The 16,833-nt window shown below is 50.5% G+C and overlaps 1 protein-coding gene across 1 annotated transcript in view; it reads right to left on the bottom strand.

Annotated features, from left to right (window-relative positions):
• Positions 1 to 16,182, bottom strand: part of ABTB2 (ankyrin repeat and BTB domain containing 2) — a 172,487-nt gene extending 156,305 nt beyond the window's left edge. The window contains exon 1 of the mRNA XM_010964694.3: positions 14,867 to 16,182. Within this exon, the coding sequence (XP_010962996.2) occupies positions 14,867 to 15,749 (883 nt within the window). The 5' untranslated portion in view covers positions 15,750 to 16,182. The remainder of the gene's footprint in view (positions 1 to 14,866) is intronic.
• Positions 16,183 to 16,833: the final 651 nt, after the last annotated feature.

Raw genomic sequence — 16,833 nt, 5'->3', positions numbered from 1 at the left:
AGATGACCACTGCACAGTCATGCTTTTCACCCCCAGCACCCTCCAGAATGAAGGGAGGGAGAGAGGGAGAGAGGGAAAGAGGGAGGGAAGAAGGAAGGGAGGAAGGGAGGAAGGAAGGAAAAGGAAAAAGAAAGACCACATGGAGGCCAAAGATATACAAATTTAACTTAGACATTCACTTAAGGAGCTAACATCCTCTGGACCACTTCTGATTAGACAGATAACACATCCCCCAGTAGAAAAATGCCAACACCACCTGAAAGTGAAAGTGCACCAAATGCCGCTGCCTGGAAGCAACAGTGATGAGGTGGCAGCGGCCACGGGCACCTGGTGGTTGCCATGTGTCAGGCACTAGGACAAGCGCTTTATTTTGCATTTAATCCTCACAACCACCATGCCCAGTAAGCTCTAGTATTGTCCCCATTTTACAGATGGGAAAAGTGAGGTACAGAAAGGTTAAATCTGGGTATGATCTGGGCAAGTGAGTAGTGGAGTCAGGGTTTGAACCCAGGCCGCAGGTGTGAGCGAACATCCTCTCAGAGCCCTCTACCCATCAGCGCGGCCTCTCTTGGTGCTATTCGTTGTAAGGGATACTCCTTTCAAAGCCACCCTCTGCTGGGATCCCATGGAGGGTTCTCTTAGGCTCAGTCTTCACAGCAAAAGATGCAAAAGGACCACAGAGCATGTGAAGCACTAAAAACCTTAACCTCTCAGGTAAACTTCAAGTTCCAAGGAACCAGATTCTGGCAGGAGCTCTCCTGGGGGCAGCTCTCCAAGTGGACACTGACGAGCCGGCTTCAGGCAAAACACCTCTGAAAAGAGCTCACTTCGAATGGTGGAAGGAACAGGCAGTTCTTGAACGAAAGTGAGCGCCAAAGAGCTTCTAGTTCGAACAAACAGCCTCTGACTTACAACAAGGGGTCATCCAACCAGCCCAGGTGGAAAGAAGAGCCTTGGAGGAAAACAGCAGAACTCAAGTTCAAGTTTTACTACCCGGCAGAAGGGGCAGGCGCAGAGACAGTAGCAACAGTGTTCCCCAAACCGGTTTCATTATCTTCAAAATGGCAACAAAATCTTCCTCCCGAGGACTGCTGTGTGGCTCCATTGAGAAAACCCAAGAAAACTTTTGTAACATACATAAATTCTTCCCATGTGTCAAACATTCTGCCAAGTGTTTTATACATACTTTGTCATTTTGTTTAACCCTCACGAAAATCCCTGTGAGGTATTTTTAAATCACCATTTCGCTGAAAAGGGACAACTTCAGAGACAAAGTGACCTGCTCTAGGCCATGTCGCTTGGAAATCATAAAATGTGACCTTGTGTCAAAGGTCCAGAGGTTACAGCCACATGAATCAATGGCCTTAATCTCCACGTCCATGAATCTTCCTGTTTCTGCACACAGAGGGCTTTAGAGAGACTGGAGAATGGTTAAAATCTTGAGACCTGTGAAAATCCAGAGAGGGGGCCCCAAGTGACCAACTGGTGACCCATGCTAATGGCCACGTGTCCCATGGAATTGTCTGGGGTGACGGAGATGTTTCACATCTGCCTTGTCCAGTCTGGTAGCCACCAACCTCACATGACGAGTAAGCACTAGAAATGTCATGGGTGGGACCGAGGAACTGGCTTTTTAACCTTATTGAATTGTATTAAATTTCAATAGCCTCACAAGGCTAGTGGCTGCTGTGAACAGAGCCGCTCCTCCCACTCACAGCATGTCAGGTCTCCCGGCTCCCACGCCAGGAAGGCTGTAAGGAAACGCACGCTTCCCAGAGCAGGCCTTAGTGTGAATGAATAAAATAAATTCTTCCCGCCCCAGAGCAAACACCATCACTGTGATTTTGGAACCTTTGCAGCTGGAAGAGAGAAATGATGGATTCCAAAACAAATGGCCTCGTCTCATTTTTTTTTTCCTTTTAAAAGGGAAAAATGAAATGTGTAGAGAGCCCCCAATTCAATTATTTAGAAAGGCTGTCACTTTTTCAGGTGGCAAACTTCTTTGGCTTCTGATGACACAAGGGCTAAAATACAGTGGAAAGAAAGGAAAAGCCAGAGGGTAAACAAGAGAAGGCCAGGCATTCTCGACGGTGTTATAAATCAGGGGGAAATAGACTAAAGAAGCTAACAGCTTCCAAACATTCTTCCTCTGGAACTATTTTAAGCAACCAACACACAATCTCTTGGAGGTTATTTCATTCACACCAACAGAAGGGGAGCAACGTGCTTCACAATATACAGCTTTAAACACGCAGGGAAACAAATACCTACCGCACAGCCCTCAGGCCTGTCAGGCTGGACCCCGGGCTGAGCGATGTTACTATTTTAAGGCCCCTAAGTGGCTCAGTTGCTCAGAAGCAGTGAGGGATGCCTTTCCTCTCGCCCTCTTGGACCAACCCATTCATTTCTTTGCTCTGGAAATCATTGCATGTGCTTCCTCCCCACCCAGGCCACTGCCGAGGACAGAAGCAGGGGAGGACTCTGGAGTCCGGCCGACCCTGGTTTGAATCCCGCTGTGTCCTGCACTAGCTATGCCACCTTGACTTCTCAGAGCCTCAGTTTCTTTGGCTGTCAAATGAGATTAAGAAGAATACATATCTCATTGGACAATTATAGAAAACACACAATAGACATGCAAAACACCTGGCCTTGGGGTGGAACTTTCTAACGCTCAACAGACGGGTAGGTATGTGCAGGGATCCGAGTTGAGAAGTTAGTCTCAGCTTTTCCGGCTAAGGAGGAAACAGGGCGTGGTTGAGAGGGAATCAGGAGGAAGGCTGTCTGGGTTTGATTAGTCTCCAGCTCTCATTAGCTGTTTGACCTTGAGCAAGTGACTTAACCTCTCTGTGCCCCAGTCTCCTCTTCAAGATGGAATCAGTAGTACCACTACTACACGGTGCCACTGCCATTCTGGATCTAACTTTGACCCTTTCACGCAAGCCTAGCAATGCAAGCTTCTCTTGCGTGTTCTTGGGCGATCCCTCCCGAGGTGCAAGGCAAAGCAGCTTGGCTGTGAGGTGAAGGCAGGTCGCCATCCTGGGTGGGGCAGAAATGACTGCTCCAGAACAATGACTCTTACCACGAATAACAGCTAATGTCTGAGTGCTCACTGAAAACCAGACCCTCCCAAGAACTCTACCCACATGGTCTGGGCCCTTCTCCAGACCACTTGTATCAGGATTTCTGGAGGTGGGGCCTTAACACACACACACACACACTCACTTCTTTTTTTTTTTAAAGCTCTCCAGGGGTTTCTAAAGTGAATCCAGGGTTAAGGGCCACTGAAACAACTCTGAGTTAGGAACCATGATATACCTACTAAACAGAAGAGGAAAACTGAGGTTCAAAGACCAAGTAACTGGCTGGCAGTCAGACAGAGATAACTCCCACATTCCATCTCTTAGCCATCCCGTGTTACGTGCCCCTCCTGAGCAGCAGAGGTCAAACCATCTCACAGACACTTGGAGACTCCTGGTGCCTTTCTGAGACTCCTCCAGGCCCCTGTGCCCTCTCAAAGCACCCACGAATGTTCTTTTTCTGACTAAATTTCAGACCCAGACCTGACCTTCAGGAATCAAAGCTGCCTGAATATGGAGTCTCACTTTCCCACAATTGAAGGACAGATGCACAAGGTCATGAAGATGCAAGAACAACTGGACTTCATTCAGCAGACCCCATGCTAATGACAGGGGACAACAGATTTCACAATCTTCATTAAAGGCTGCCCGCTGCCAGTGAAGAAGCAAGAAGGCAAAATTCAGGGGGCCTCTTAAGGCCATCAACCAAAGAAGTATAAGACTGAAAATTAAATCTCCACTGCCTGAGGCCCCATCCAGCCCTGCTGTGCTGTGCCTACCCTCGGGGAAGGCAAAGGAGGGCAATGTTAGTCCATCAAATGGTCAAGGACATTCCGGGAGGCCCTTTCTCCCAGTCAGGGGGGTCTGGAGGCCACCCTCCCGCTTGATATCTCTGTATATTAAGTTTGAGACAAGTAACCAAAACCACACTCAGCTCTGCTTCTTCCATACACAGCCGTTCCCATTTCAGTTGACGGCCACTCCCTCCTCAGCTGCTCAGACCATAAACCTTGGTGTCATATGGGTTCCTCTCTCACACCTCCCATCCAAGCCGTTGGGAAGCCCTATTGGCTCGAACTTCAAAACACATCCATAACCTCCTCCACTGACACCCCAGTCCCAGCCACCACCCTCTCTCACTTGGATTTTTGCAAAAGCCTCCTCAGTGGTCATGCTGCTTCCATACTTTGTGCTATAGCCCATTTCCAACACAGCAGAGAGGGGGAATCTTGTTAAAATGCAAATCAGATCGTGTCATTCGTGGGCCTAGGTCCCTCCAGTGGCTGCCAGCGGACTCAGAATTGAAGGCCAGGGTACCACACAGTGGCCTCCGAGGCCCACGTGCCTAACCACCCCTCCTGTCCCTCTCCAGCTGCATCTCCTCCTTCACTTGCTGCTCCCCAACTCGCCCCACCGGTCTCCTTGAACCCACCAGGCACTCGCTGCTCCCTCTGTCCGGATCTGTCTTCCCCTGCCTGGCTGGCCTCACGGTGATTCCTCCAGCATGCCTTACTCTTCCTCATGATCCCCTGGGCCTGCACCCTCCCCTCCTTTATATCTCTTACATTCATTTGTTCTATCACCAGTGCACACTAAGTCCTCAATAAATATTTGCTGAACAAACCAGTGCGTGTACCCCAAACTAAGCTCTTAGCTTCACCCTGGATCCTAATCTCCAGACCCTCCCACTGTAACCACTATCCATCTCCTCAAAGACCAACATGGTAGAAAACACAGCAGCCTCTCCCAGGATGCTTTACAGGCATCCGTTGGACAGGTGTAATGCCTTCTCAGAGGCAGCTCTACCCTGGAGGCCCTCTCACCTGCTACCGAATGGGGTCCCAGCACAGCTCTGGCCTGGCCAGCTTGTCCTGGGAAGATTACATCCAGAAGAACAGCTGCAAGCAACTTGCTTCCAAATGGGGTCCCCACGTACAACCTGGTTCGCCCAGCTGCTGAGATGAGTTAAAGAAGCAGCACTGGGCCTCTGTTCCCACAGAAGCCACTCTTTTTTTGGCTGTATGTTCTGCCTTCTCCAGAACATTTTATTAATCTTCAGCTGGGGGCTTCATAGGATGGATGGGCTGGCGGGGCGGGACAAGCTGCCCCGACTCACCCAGCCTCTCGTGATGACCTTCCCGAGCCCTGATCAAATGCTGTGCAGTAAATTGGGGTTCAGAACCCGTACTCTTGGAAGGGCCGAGCCCCGTATCTCAGCCTCAGAATTCCTGGCAGCCTGACATCCTCCCTGACTCTCACTTTCCCTCGTCTTTGAAGAGCCGGCCCTGCCAACTGCAACAAACAGCATTTAAAAATATCTTGCTGGATTATACTGCCCTGCCTTCTAAATTCCTCACAATGCCTGTCTCTGTCCCACATAGCATAAGAAGGGTGTAGCATATTGAAATTTTTTTCCCTAGCTACTCCTCTGCTATAAATATCCGAGGCTGGGTAGGCAGGCTGCAAACACCGGCTGGATGAAGTCACCTCGGGCCGAGCTCACCCCCACACAGCCTGCCAGGGCCTGGACACAGCTGCGGGGCGCTGCTCAAGTGGTCGGTCAGCCAAGAGTAGACAGAACTCATCCTTCGCGGAAAAGTGGGGGAAGAAAAACTCTAAATCAAGTAATCACAGCTAATCCCAGTATAAAAAGTCCTACTGCTAGGCCTGTCTTCCGAGAGCACGGCCAGCCCCATCCTGAGCTGCTTCTCTCCCAAGGATACTAATTACAGGGCTTGACCTTAGGAGAGTGATTTCACAGTGTCAGTGAGGGGTCTAGAAACACTATCAGAGACAGAAGGGCCCTTGGAGGCTCTAGTCCACCCTATTCACACCACAGATAAAGTAGCAAAGAGCCAAGGAGACGGAGTGATTCACTCCAGGTCACGAAGAGGCCAAGCTCCAGCCCAGAATTTTCTGGATGCGAATCCTTCGCTCTCTGAACTGGATTGTCCTGGATGCTTGTTTGGTGTGTGAGCGTCAGCTTGTGTCTATTAACAGCTCTCCTCAAAGCTAATACTGATTTTCATATCTTAAAAGGTACAGACTAAAAAAAAGTTTTAAAAATTTCAACAAAACTTGGCCTCCTCTTTAGGGATGATTTCAGTCACTCAAAGATCTGTTTCACCCTCTTTGTGGTCCAGTGGAATTTCTCCCCATCCCTAACCTTGTAACTCTGGTACTTCTAAGTTCAACTTTCCTGTTTAATGTTTCCACCCTGGGCCTGACCACCACCGCCAGTGCCCCCGCCAGTTCACTTTTAGAAAGTAAACAATCTGCCTCAAATCATTAACCATAAATGAGCACATATGTATTTTTTGCAAAACATTCACGATATTTCTCTCTTTCAAGTGACGAATTCCTTTATAACACCAGGGTGAGGAAAAGGACTAACACCTGAGTTATCAGCTATGCCATTGATGCTCAATTACATTTTATTACTGTCAGAGGAATTCAGTGGGACCCTAGGGAGTCCAGTCCAGATGGCACTGAGGTATAAGGTGGTTCCACAGTATCAGACATTTAACATGATTGAACTCTTCATTATCAGGGCTCTGGAAACACCTTCACCAAGAGTTAGGTGACTCAACCTCTCTGAGAATTGAGCTGTTATTTTGAAGAAGGATAAACTCTGAACTGGACATTGAACATATCAAGCCAGGCTGATAACCAAAGTTCTGAGACCCTTTTATCTCATCCTGTTTGATGTCCTTCTCTGCCCCCACATTTGAGAATCCTGCCTTGGCAAGAGGCAGTCAAACAGCCTCATTTAACGGGTCGGCCAGCCCCGACCTTCATTCCGTAATGGGATTGCTTTGGCCTGAAATGCTTTGTTCAGGGTCCTGGAAGAAACACTGAGAGTCAGAAGCCAAACTGAATGGGAGAAGCAAGGTTGATAGCAGCCTGGTTTTTCGTGCCCCCTCAGCCCAAGTTTGCTTGGTTAAAGTTTTCTTTCATTACTAGGACAGCGGCCGGGGCATCTGTGAGGTCGAGCTTTCCATCAACAGGAAGGGTAATGGGAGATCTGGGGCTGTGGTTAAGATGCGCTGGGGAGCAGACACACTCCATTTCTGCATTATAAAAATGAGTTTTGGAAAACTCTCTCCCTGCACTCTGGCAGGCTTCTTAACATCTGGATAAAAGATGTGGGAAAGTTTTCCTTTTCGCTATGTTATCTGCACTGCTCCTCCTTGCCATGCGCCTGAACCTTCCAGCCAAATAGGGTTCCTCGCTGTTTTCCAGCGCACACACTTTGGCTTCCAGGTCTTTGCTCACTCCGTTCCCTCTGCCTGGAAGCCAGCGTGCTCTCTGCACCACCTCCCCGTCCCTGTCACAGCTCCGCCTGCCCAAAGCCCCTGGCTCACCCGCCACCTCCTCCACAAAGCAGCCCTCCCCGCCACCCCACCCCCGCCAGGACTCATCTCTCGCCTTTGAACTTTTCAGTCACCAAAAGCCTCAAGGTCCCCGTCTATGGGATGGACAGCATATCTACTCTCCAGAGGGTCTTGGGAGGATTAAATGAAAGAGCTCATGAAAAGCAGTGGGGAAGAGATGGCTCCAGCATCAACCCTGTCCCTTGAATGCAGCAACCCCAAACTTCCTCGTAAGGATCCGTAGACTTGCTTTGCTTTCCCTGCTAGATTCTAAACTCCTTGACAGGCAAGATCAATTCTTGTCCTCCTCCCGTCCATCTCCGTGGCCTTGCATGTAGCTGGCGCTGGGCATGGAGTTAATGTATGAGGCCGGCGTAAGCTCAGGCTGGGAGATGAGCTGTTTCCAAAGCTTCTCCTTCCGATTCGGCACGCAGCTAGCTCTAAGCCTACCGCCAGAGCTGCAAAACCATTTAGGCCTTTCTTAAAACAAGCAAGAAGACCACAAAGTATGTTTACATGACAGGCCAGCAAAACACAAAACACCTGCTGTCCTGTGGCTCATGACTTGGCAGCTGCAACAAGCAGGGTCCAATAATCACAGCAGAACGACTCCCCCGGGCCTGGAGCTCTGAGTTTGCACCATGGCTGTCATCCTGGCAGGTCGGTCATGAGCTCAGAGGGAGGGCTTCAGATCTCACTGCTAGCCCGCTTCATGTGGAGGGCAGTGGAGCCTTAACTGAGCAGGGTGCAAAGGAGCTTTTTCCAAATTCCGTAACTTCCTCCTACCTATTAGTCACCAAGGAAAGCCTTGTGACTAACACTCGTCACCCTGGGATCTGGGTCACGATCCTCCCCTGCGCTAGAAACGCCGACTCTGGCAAAAGTGAACACGACCGGTACCGCCAACACAAGTTTGCAAAAATATAGCAGTGATTAGAATTAATATTTTATGTGCCAGGCACAGTGCAAAGCCCCTTACAGAGACTTTTGGTAAATCCTCACAGATATCCTCTGAGCTGGGCACTTTGTGCAGTCCTATTACAGAGCAGCGTCTCTCAACCAGGGGCAGTTTTGCCCCCCAGGAGACATCTGCTAATGTTTGGAGACATTTTTGATTGTCAGGACTGGCAGCAGGGGCTGGGGGGAGGGGTGATACTGGCATCTAGTGAGTGGAGGCCGGGATACTGCTAAGCATCCTACAGTGCACAGAACAGCCTTACGGTAAAAGCTACCCAGTCCAAAGTGTCAACACTGACAAGGCTGAGAAAGCCTGTTTTAGGGGAGAAATGAGGCACAGCAGTTAACCTGCCCGGGACGACACAGCTCACAAGCAGGGCACCAGGAATTACACCTGGGCAGCCCCACCCTGTGCCATGCTCTCAATGCTCAGCTCAACCAGGCCGCAGCTCTGACATCCTGGGAGTGCTGAGTATGCACAGGACACAACTGTCCCATGTATAAGAGCTGGGCCCTTGTTTTATGGTACAGAAACGGAGACCTAAAGTGACTTGCTCAAGGCCCTGGTAAGAGGCGAGGCAATTTGGGGCCCAACTCAGACTTCAAAGCCAGAGCATTTCAGTGCTTGCTACCCTGATTCCTTCTCTCCCTGTGCTCCTGGCACTGAGATTTCACCAGCAGCCCGACACGTAGCAGTGGACTCAGAGGAAATCAAAGTGAACTGAGTGCCCAGAGGCCAGTGGCCTCAACACGGGCCCCCTTTGGGTTCTTTCCTCCCGGGTGCCCTCCTTCCCTGGGCTGGCTCACCCTGCAGCTAGACAAGTACGCAGTAGAAGGGGCAGCTTTCCTATCTGACTGAGCTTATTGCTCACCCAGCAGCTGGCACTATAAGGCCCTCCCTGGATGGCAGAGCTCCCCACCCCTCGTGAGTAGCAAGGATGGCTCCTTAAATTTGATAGCCCCTGCAGGATACATCCTGGGACCGCCAGCAAGCAACATTTAAACAGCCTAACACAGCATCCTCTGGAGGAAGAACCACCCATATCTGGGCCTCAGTGCCTGGGCTTCACCTTGCTTGTGAAGATTCTCTGGCCTAATGGATCTGAAGTGTCCGGACACTGCAGGCCAATAAGCAACAGGTATTAACAAACAGGTACTGCTGTAGCTAGTAGTCTCACCCTCGCCGCCACTGGCAGAGGATCAAATACTGCCCTGTTCCTCACTACTTCTGTTTCTGTGATTCTTCACAGAAAAAGCACAGGTCTAGGGCTTGAGCAACATGGGGCTTGGTCCATTACCAAGCTGTGGATCCTGGGCTCCCGGAGACCCTTCTGTGAAAGGGCATCTCATTCGATGGATTTGTATGGGCACCCGGTAGGATCCCAGAGGAAAACATTTTAAGGAGCTGCCAAAGGTCAGACCTATTACTACAGCTGTAGAAGTGTGAAAATAGGCCAAAGCATTCACCCACTGCTCCACCTGGCAAAGGACAGGGACTGATGGGGAGGCGGGACAAGGACCAGCCTGAGGATCCGCAGCCCAGTGTCTCTGGCTTGTTTCAGAACCTTAGGTGTTGCTTGTGTAACTCAGGAATGTCTCAGTAGTTGACTGCCTTAGTGCCATCCTCAGATTGGAGGCAGGTGGGGGGAACACAGACGCGAACTCTTCTGAGCAATGGTCATCAACAAACTGCCCTCTAGGGCAGCTCTGTGGGCAAGGGGGGGATTTGTATTGCTATTCTTAGGGGAATTGACTGCCTCTGTCTTTCAACTCGGTCCTCCTGTGGATCTGTTGCCCATTAGACTTCTGCTGGGAAACCCTCACTTTGGGTACCACACTCTGAAGGAATCCTCCCAACCTGAAATGCCTCCCATTTACATGAACTCATCCCAGGTGACTTCAATCATTTGCCTGCCCACCATGCATGGAGCCTCTACTACGTGCCAGACCCCGTGCGTGCAAGGCACAGGGGAGCAGCGATGCCCGTGAGCCCACAGTGTGCTGGGAGAGACAGACACAAGCAGGAAATGATTCAAGAATCTGCCCTGGGTGTTGTGGAAATTCAAGGAGAGGTCGCTCTTCTAGCCAGGGGTGGAGTCAGGTGAAACCTTCAGGAGAAAGCAGCAGAACAACCAACCCCACCTTATTCCTCTAACTACTTAAGGCTGGGCTGCGCTCCTTGAGCATTCAAGGAAAACAAAAAAAAAAAAATAAGCTTGCATTTCCAAAGCTTGCTTTGTTTCAGTTTTACCAGCTCCCTTGGTTTCAATAACGCAAAGAGGAGGGAAGTCCCCCACCCCAGACTACCCAGGTGTGGAAACTGATTAAACAGCAACTAGCAGCTCAATTAACCCTCGCTCCTGGAGTTGATTATCTTAATGGAAATCCATCCTATAATCTCTTTGTTGAATGAATCCAACAACCAGAAGACTTCATCCCTGCTGTAGATGCAGCCCTTTTATTTCTTGACCGCAAATGAGATCGCTGGGACTCGCCTCAGCTGATAATCAGAAAAGTTTTCACCATTTTTTTTTTTTTTGCCAAGAGGTTGTTAGACAGCAGTGATATTGATATATTACCTACTACTACCTACTACTAATGAAATTTCAGAGAGGCTTTCCTAGTCCATCATTTAAATTAGCCCCAGTCACACTAGCCCATTACTTTGTTTTTTGTTGTTGTTCATAACACTTACTGCCAAAACCATCTCTGCAAAAAAAAAAAAAAAAAAAAAGTAAATCCCTATTTGTTGACTTTTTCTTGTCTCCTTCATTAGTTTGTGAACCATGACAGAAGGATCCTCTCCCTTCACCACCTAGCAGCACTTTTAACAGTGGTGTGGGCAGGGTCAGTGCCCAAGAAATTATTTGTTGAATGAACTGCAACTATTTCTTAAGCATTTAATATGTGCTAAAATCTTTATTTTAAAAAAATTTTTGTTTGTTTGGGAAGGAGGTAATTAGGTTTACTTACTTGTTTTATTTTTAGAGGAGGTGCTGGGGACTAAACCCAGGAACTTGTATGTGTGCTAAGATCTTTAAATCTATGATATCACCTAATCCTCATACTGACCCTATGAGTTTAGGTGCTGTTATTCCCCCATTTTACAGACAGCAAAATTGAGGCTTAGAATGGTTAAGAAATATGCCCCAGGTCACTCATATAAACAGCAGAAGTGAGCTTCACACGCAATTCCAAAGTTTTTGCTCTCTACCGTTATGACAGAGCTACCTTCATGTACATCCTGGTTACTGCTTTGGAGGAAGAATAGTCTCACCAAAATCCTGTCATTTAACCCGGAGTCTCAAAACGGAATGGGATTTTTCTCAGACAGCATGGACCTTCAGGAAAGCTTAGTAAGAAAAATGGCCAAGAAGAAACCTGGAAGTGATGCTCAGCATCAAACTGACATACAATGATGAGAAGCAGGGGGAGGGAGGAACGAGTGGATGAGGGAAGTTTCTATTTTCTGCCAGCTCCACCTTTATAAATACTACTCTATTAAAGTGGTTTCTCTACCTCCCATAAGGAAGCCATGGAGATACCATCACTTAATGACATTGCCCTGGGAACAGGGACATCAATACCAAATGAGCAAGCAGTATATAATTCCTGCTGCTCTGTGAAGCTGAGATCATGTTTTATAAACACCATAGAACTTTTATCATCCATCTCGGGCTGAGCAAAACCATATTTGCCCAGCACTCTGAGTAATGGATGGGAATAGATGGATGAGGGCCCTTAAACTCCTGGTTGGAAAACATTAAAAGTTTAAGAGCCCTATATAGCTGACTCAAATGCATGTGCGCATGCTGTATAATTAGCAGGCACAACAACAATAAATATGCAATTTAAAGGCAAGCCAGCAGGACAAGACTGTGAGCCAGCACTCTCCCTCCGGTGTGTGAGCCATTGCCCACTTAGTCTTTGGCTGTGTAAATGGTCACCTTGCTGGCCCTTGGCTTCTTTCATTATAACAAAGGTTTAGGATCTCTCCATTTCTTTCCTAAGCAGTTCACGCTTCCCTCTGAAGTCAGCTTTCAGGCGTAAGTAATTCATTGTTCCTCTACTAAACATACATTTCACTTTGTCTAAAGAGACTTAATAAATCAGCCTGGTTATTGTTTACTGGGGCCACCCTCAGGTTTTCATGTATAAAAAATGAGCATCCATGTTACTCAGTGGAAGCAAATGGTCACCTCTCCTGCAAGAGAGCTCCCTGGAGACCAAGGAATGCACAGAGGGACCCGTTGGCTCAGAATATCCCAGGAGCTTTGCCGCCTGTCACATAGAGTCCTGCTGTCTTGACTACCACAGCTTAAGAAGGATTGTTCGAGGTGGGAGAGGGGAGGCAGGAGGTCAAATCATGGGGTCAAAAACGCATTCTGCAAAGAAAATCCCAAGGAATGATGACCCTGGATAAGAAAAGGCCCTTTAGGATAAGCTCTTTAGTAGAAGACACCTGTGTTCTAGCAATTTCTGGCCACTCTGCATTTGCAGGGGACCCTGGAGAGGCAGCCACTCTTACTAGACTCGATTTGCAGTTAGAAACACGGAGAAGGTCCTCAACCTGCTGGGCACCAGCATGAAGGGCATGTTCTGTTTTGTTTGGCACCTACTATTCCTTCCACCTTTATTCTAGTTTGGGTTATACGGTTATAGAGCCTGGGTTTTCTTTCTCCTAGGAGTCTTTGAGTTCAGTCTGGGCCTCCCCTCAGCCAAAAGTTCAGAACGCTTCCCCTGGGCTATGACAACCGCCTGGAAATCCCCTCGCCCTCCACTTCCTCTCCTGGAGCTCATGTTCCCGGGGGTGATGCCACATACCTGGAGCGCAAAGCACAATTATCAGCTGTGATATCATCAACTGAGATTCTGAACTGACCTCAACTCTGACCTAAGAGGAGGAAAATTAAAAGGCAAATGCTCTTCCATTCCAAGCAGCTCCTTTTGGCAGTGCCAGAATTAAAAAAAAAAAAAAAAACAAAAAAAAACAAGGAAAGTCAGAGTCAATCATGTTGATAGATACAGACTGTCTTCAAAATGAGGCTTAAGATGTCAATTGCTATCCTTGGAAATTGGACCCATGAAAACAAAGGTGCTTCCTCTCCTCCAGTGGCTAAAATCTTGACCTCTGTAGCCTGCCTGGGTTCAAATTCCAGCTTGTCACTTGATGATATCTGTGTGATCTTGCAAACTGCTTAACCGCTGGGTACCTCGGTTGTCCTATCTGTATAATGGGGATAATACCTTAGGTACCTACCTTAATAGGGTGGCTAGAATTACTTGCGTTGACATATAAAGTGCTAAGAACAGTGTCTGACACACTGTCAAGTACTAATTTTAAATTTTAACTATTACGATTATGTTAAACCACATTTAAATTTGATTCCCTTTATGCCTTTTCAGTACCCACCTGGCCTCTTCCACTGACTATTTATTTGCCAAAATGGCCTTCCAATCAGACTGCAAGGATATTAGCCATAGCACCATTCTAAATAATTAATGGTCTGCTGACTACTTAAGTTGGAGTCTGGTAGTCAGTTTACTGTTGAATGTATGTCACACCCTTCCAAGGAGCAGGTCAAGTACTTCCCACCACCTTTTGCACTGAAGCCATGTCATCCTTCAGAGAAATGCAACTACCCAATTGTTTCTTTTCCGGACTTGACGTGAAGCAGTTGCCCATCCCCCCATACCTCTTCCCCATAGTGTGGTTTACTGACTGGGTCATCATTTCATTCAGAAAAGCCCAGAAGGTTATGCATTTAACACAACAGAGGGTTTTAATCGATTGCTCACTTGGTTGGTGACAGCTTGGAAAGTCAGGCCCTGGGAGCTAGTATGTGGTTCCCTTTCTGGAAAGGGGATTCAGGGGTCACCAAGTTCCACCATGCTGGACACACAGAGTTACGAACTTACCACTACCACTCCATCTTCCAGCAGATGGCCTGAAAGGCATCCTTCAATCCAGCAAAGCCCAAGGTGGCAGCACCAGGTGCTGGGCTTCCTGTTCCCTTCCTCCTATTCCACTTACCCAAGGCTCAGGTCTTAAGATTTTTGGCCCTCTAGCTGCTGCTGTTGGGTTGGAGAGTACTGGGACAGAACCACAGTCAATCTGCCCAGTGTGGGGAAAGACGCCAACTACAGATGCAGTCAAGCCAGGCAGAGAGCAACAGGGCAGTAAGCTTCACGCCACGAGAGGTTCAGGGATGGCTTGGTCAATCAGTTCAATCAGTGAACAGCCTCCAATAGAGACCACACCATGCAGAACAGGATGCAGAAAATCAACCACGACTTTGCCCTCCAAAAGTTAGTCCCAGAAAGAACAACCTCGGGCAAGAGCTATTTGATGAACTCCTCCACCTATGGACCAAACGCTTTCTCTCAGGTCCTAGGAAACCCACCCCGTGGCGGATTTCTCTCCCACCCGGTCTGCGGGCCCGGGACCCTCGTGCTTACCGTTGGCGTTCTTGCCGCAAATGAGATGCTCATAGGGCTGCAGGACGCCCCAAAGCTCCGCATCGTTGTTGACGACCATCTCCAGGGCCTCAGCAGACACCTCCCCGCCTCCGGACCCTCCTCCGTCGGAGCTCTGGCTGGCCAGCACCCTGGCTCGGATCTCCTCCACCAGATTCTCCATACAGGCAGTGAGCGAGATGGCTGCGTATTCGTGGATACGCACGGAGATGCGGGTGTCCACCATCCAGCGGAAGAAGCGGCCCACGGAGAAGGTGAGGCCACAGCGCGCCGACTTGCCCCGGCGAAGCCCGTCGCCGGCGCTCATGCTGTACAGGGACAGCGCCTTGACAGCGGCCAGCGCGCAGCTCTCGGCCAGCGCCCAGCTGTGCACTAGGCGCACGGCGCTCTGCACCTCGAAGCGGGTGCACTTGGCGTGCAGCACGCTCAGGCGCTGCGCCTCGCGGGCCACACGGATGAGCGCCCGGCGGAGCAGCCCGGCCAGGCGCCTGACCGCCTCGGCCGAGAACAGGGGCAACCGCCGGCCTCCAGCACCTTTGCGAAGCACCCGGGCCACGTCTCCCTCAGTCCAGGGGAACTCCTCCAGCTCTGGGAGGCGCGGGCAGCGTGAAAAGAGGTCAGCCACTTCGGGGTCCTCTGGCAGCACCGTGTTCACCGTGTCCCAGCTGTTGTGGCGGCTGTTCATGGAGCCGGAGTAGCACCACCAGGCCGCCCCGCGATGCTGCTGCGCCGAAGAGTTGAGCGCCTGCGAGTTGGACTTGGAGGACGAGAGGCTGAGCGAGCGGCACGAGTCCCCGGCCCCATACCCGGAGTCCAAGGTCAAGTCCTCCAGCGTCTTCAAAGTGGAGCTGTACGTCCCGGCCATGGGGAGTCTGCCGGGAGCCGCCTCGCCGAGCGAGGGGCGCTCACAACTCCATGCGCCCTTTCCCAAGTGGGCAGAAACAAGCTCTAGGCTCTCCCGGGCGCTCTCCTTCTTGGCGCCGCGGAGCTCGGCGGCCGCATCGCCCGCCCGCCCGCCCGGCGGCCGCGGGAAGGTGGGAGAGATTCGCTGCGGCCGGAGCCCCACGCGCCCCGCGTACGGACTTGAAGCTATCACTGGAACGCCCCCTCCACCCCCGTCGCTCCTCCTCAGCACTCCCGCTGGCCCACCTCAACTTCCCTCAAGCAGAACGTCTACCCTCCGCAGAAAAGGAATCCCGAGAGAACAGGGCGGCGGCGGCAGCAGAAGGAGACGGCTCTGGGAGCTGCGCGAGTCCGAGACCTGCCTTCGAGAAAGCGCTCGGCAAAGTTCTGTGCGGCGCCGGCCGCCGGCACAGCTGGGTACCCAGCCGCCGCCGGCATGCAAATAACCCGGGGAGGCCCACCAATCATCGGCTGCGACGGGCAGGAACTGCACCAATGATCTCCTACAGGGGCGGTCACTATGCAGATTTCATTCCGCAGCGCGTGAAACCCCGCGGTGGCGGAGGCGGGGCTGGAGGCCGAGGGTCGGATGAAGCCGCCGGGAGAACGGTGGAGGAGGGGGAAGAGAAGGCGAGTGAGCGAGCTGGGAGGTGGGGAGCAGCGACTTGGGAAAGGAGGGATCGAAACGCTAGGCTGGGGAGCTGACGATTTAAAAAAAAATGTAAAGGAAAAGCCACTGTGTGCTGCCCTCTTCCCGCGGTCCAGGCTTTGGGCTTTCGCAGCTCCCTTTCAAGCCCCCTGTTGCCGAACACCAACGCGGGCGAGCAGAGTGTGGTTCCGGGGGGTGGAGGAGAAGGGGACAGCGGCCTGGGAGAGGGGGCCCAAGCCGGGCGTTCCACCTCGCTCCTACGACTTTCTGCCCAGCCCCTCCGTTCTTCCGAGGTGAAACTCCACTTGTGTTTGGAGGGAGGAGGAACGCCCCTGCTTGCCTCTCTTCCCAAATCCGTCTGGTTTTTTTTTTTTTTTTATGTTGCTATCTAGGCTCC

The sequence above is a fragment of the Camelus bactrianus genome, chromosome 10 (genome assembly GCF_048773025.1).
Source record: "Camelus bactrianus isolate YW-2024 breed Bactrian camel chromosome 10, ASM4877302v1, whole genome shotgun sequence".
Lineage (NCBI taxonomy): Eukaryota > Metazoa > Chordata > Mammalia > Artiodactyla > Camelidae > Camelus > Camelus bactrianus.
The sequence above is the reverse complement of the archived record's forward strand: the minus strand, read 5'-3'. Positions and strand labels throughout refer to the sequence as shown.